Here is a 2,344-nt window from a genome sequence, read left to right on the forward strand (position 1 = left end):
TCCGAGACGCACGGCGAGCGGGAGCCCTGCAAGAAGCGCCTGACGGCGCGCAGCATCAGCACCCCTACCTGCCTGGGGGGCAGCCCGCAGGCAGCCGAGCGCCCCACCGACGTGCCCCTTGCCGCCACCCTTCCTCAGCCCGAGGTTATCCTGCTGGACTCGGATCTGGACGAGCCCATAGACTTGCGCTGCGTCAAGACGCGCGGCGAGGCTGGGGAGCCGCCCAGCGCCCTTCAAGTGAAGCCGGAGGCGCCCGCGATGGTGGCAGCGGTGGCAGCCGCGCCGGCGACAGCGGCGGAGAAGCCTCCAGCCGGGGCCCAGGACGAGCCTGAGGAGCCACTGAGCGAGTTCAAGCCCTTCTTTGGGAATATAATTATCACCGACGTCACCGCGAACTGCCTCACCGTCACGTTCAAGGAGTACGTGACGGTGTAGCGGGAGGGCGTTGGAAGGGGAAGCGCCATCCGCGCGGGTGGCTTAGCGCCTGGGGCCTGGGGCCGGATTCCTCCTCCTGCCCGCCGCGGAGAATCGGGCCGGTCCCCAGCGCGGGGACTCCCGAAGCCTCCGTAACCGCATCCCTCTGTATCCGGCTGTGGGATCTTGGCTGGGGGGCCGGTCCAATGTCTCCCGGAACTGGCGCCTTCCACGTGGTGCCTACCGGCCTCGCCCCCCCCCCACCTGTCCCCTCCCCTCTCTCGTGGACCTCCGGGACTGACAGGGCAGCCACACGCGACGGTCTCAGAGTTATAGTATTATATTTTAACCGTGCTAACTTGTCAAGTGCAGACTTTACTCCCGTTTGTACGTGGTGTTATTATTGAAATGTATTGTTTGAGCTCAAAAGGCCCGACCACCCCCTTCGGGCTGATATATATATATATTTATTTGTAGGTATTTATATATTGAAATATAAAAACCTAGATTTATGGAGTTTCCTCTAGATCATGTTATATTCTATATCAAACAAACTGTTTTCTGTTGACCCTCCCCATTCATTCAGTATTTCGGTTGATTTCATTTTCTCTCCTTCCAGTACCGCAATACCAGTAATCTTGGTATATATTTTTTGATACCGTACACATGGATGTGTTGTTTCTATGTGCAAAAAAAGAAAAAAAGTTTGTTAAAAGGCTAAACGAGCTCTCTAGAAACTGCTGCTACTAGCAATGTCTAAACTATAAGCTTCCAATTATTACCTGCTTGAATGTAAATATTAAATGGAGATGTTGAAGGTGCATTTTCGCTGTTGGAGGTTAGTGCCGGGGGAACGTCGGGGGCTCAGGAGGCGCCTGGACCCCCCACGCCCCACTTCCGCCTTCGGTCTCAGGCAGGAAACCGATCGTGCGTCCTGTGCTAAACAGCACAGCAAAGTGGCCTGGTTTCACGGGCAGAGGCGCCCGCGCACGGAGTGACCCGCTCCCCGGAAGTCAAGAGGCACTCCAAAAGAGAGGGGAATTCCTGAGGGGGGTGCCAGAGGGGCCCCTGCGCCCAGGGCTTTCAGGCCGGCAGTGCCCACGGCTTTGGCAAACGCGGGATCTAACGAGGGCGAGCGCGCAGCGTGGAGACGGGGTGGAGCCAGCCCCCTCCGCGGGCGGATCCACCGGCACCTGCTGATCTTTGCCCCCGCCTCCCGGGGCGCAGCACACCCAGGCGCTGGCCCTGGTAGGGCAGGGGTGTTCCCCTTTAATGATTCCTGCCCGGTTGTGCAGGTTCAGCGGGGAGGGGACCCTCCCACCCTTTCCAGCGTCCCATGCTGGCATCGCTGGCCCCGCCCCCACCGAGGAAGCTGCTGAGGCTCTTTCTCTGCCAGACTGTCGCCGGAAACCAGGCCAGAGGCTGGCGGCACAGCGAGTGCGAGCGGGTGCGGGGGTAGGAGGGAGCCCTGCTTTCTCCCCGTGGTGTGAGCATGGGCACGGGGAGGCGGAGAAGGCCTGGCTCACCAGGCCTGCCTATCCCCACTTCTTTAATAGAGAGAGATGTGGGACCCCATCTCCCCCGTCCAGCTTTGAGTGGCTGGGCTGGGGTCCTTGGTGTCACAGGGCAAGAAGGGGTTAAGGGCCCAGAAGGGGCAAGGGGAACGGGCCCAAATCTGGGGTGCGGCCACCCCAGCCTGGAAGCCATAGCTCAGGAATGCAGGGGCAGAGGCTGGCTTTCTGCAGACGCAGCGCTCTTCCTCCTGGCTGGAGTGGCTGAGCAGGGATGTTGGGGACTGAGCCTGGTGGGTGCGTGGCTGCTCCCCGCCTCCAGGGCCCCTCGCCTGCTGGCCTGGGACTGAGGCGCCCAAGCCCCTGCAGGGCACCAGGGCAGAAGAGGTCAGCGCAGGGCGGCGGGTTGGGGGGAAGGT

The 2,344-nt window shown here is 60.9% G+C and overlaps 1 protein-coding gene across 1 annotated transcript in view; it reads left to right on the forward strand.

Annotated features, from left to right (window-relative positions):
* The window catches only part of CBX4 (chromobox 4), a 10,348-nt gene extending 9,111 nt beyond the window's left edge, over positions 1–1,237 (forward strand). The window contains exon 4 of the mRNA XM_025047107.1: positions 1–1,237. This exon is cut by the window's left edge and continues 1,079 nt beyond it. Coding sequence (XP_024902875.1) covers positions 1–435 — 435 coding nt within the window. The 3' untranslated portion in view covers positions 436–1,237.
* Positions 1,238–2,344: the final 1,107 nt, after the last annotated feature.

This window comes from Pteropus alecto, unplaced genomic scaffold, assembly GCF_000325575.1.
Source record: "Pteropus alecto unplaced genomic scaffold, ASM32557v1 scaffold134, whole genome shotgun sequence".
NCBI lineage: Eukaryota > Metazoa > Chordata > Mammalia > Chiroptera > Pteropodidae > Pteropus > Pteropus alecto.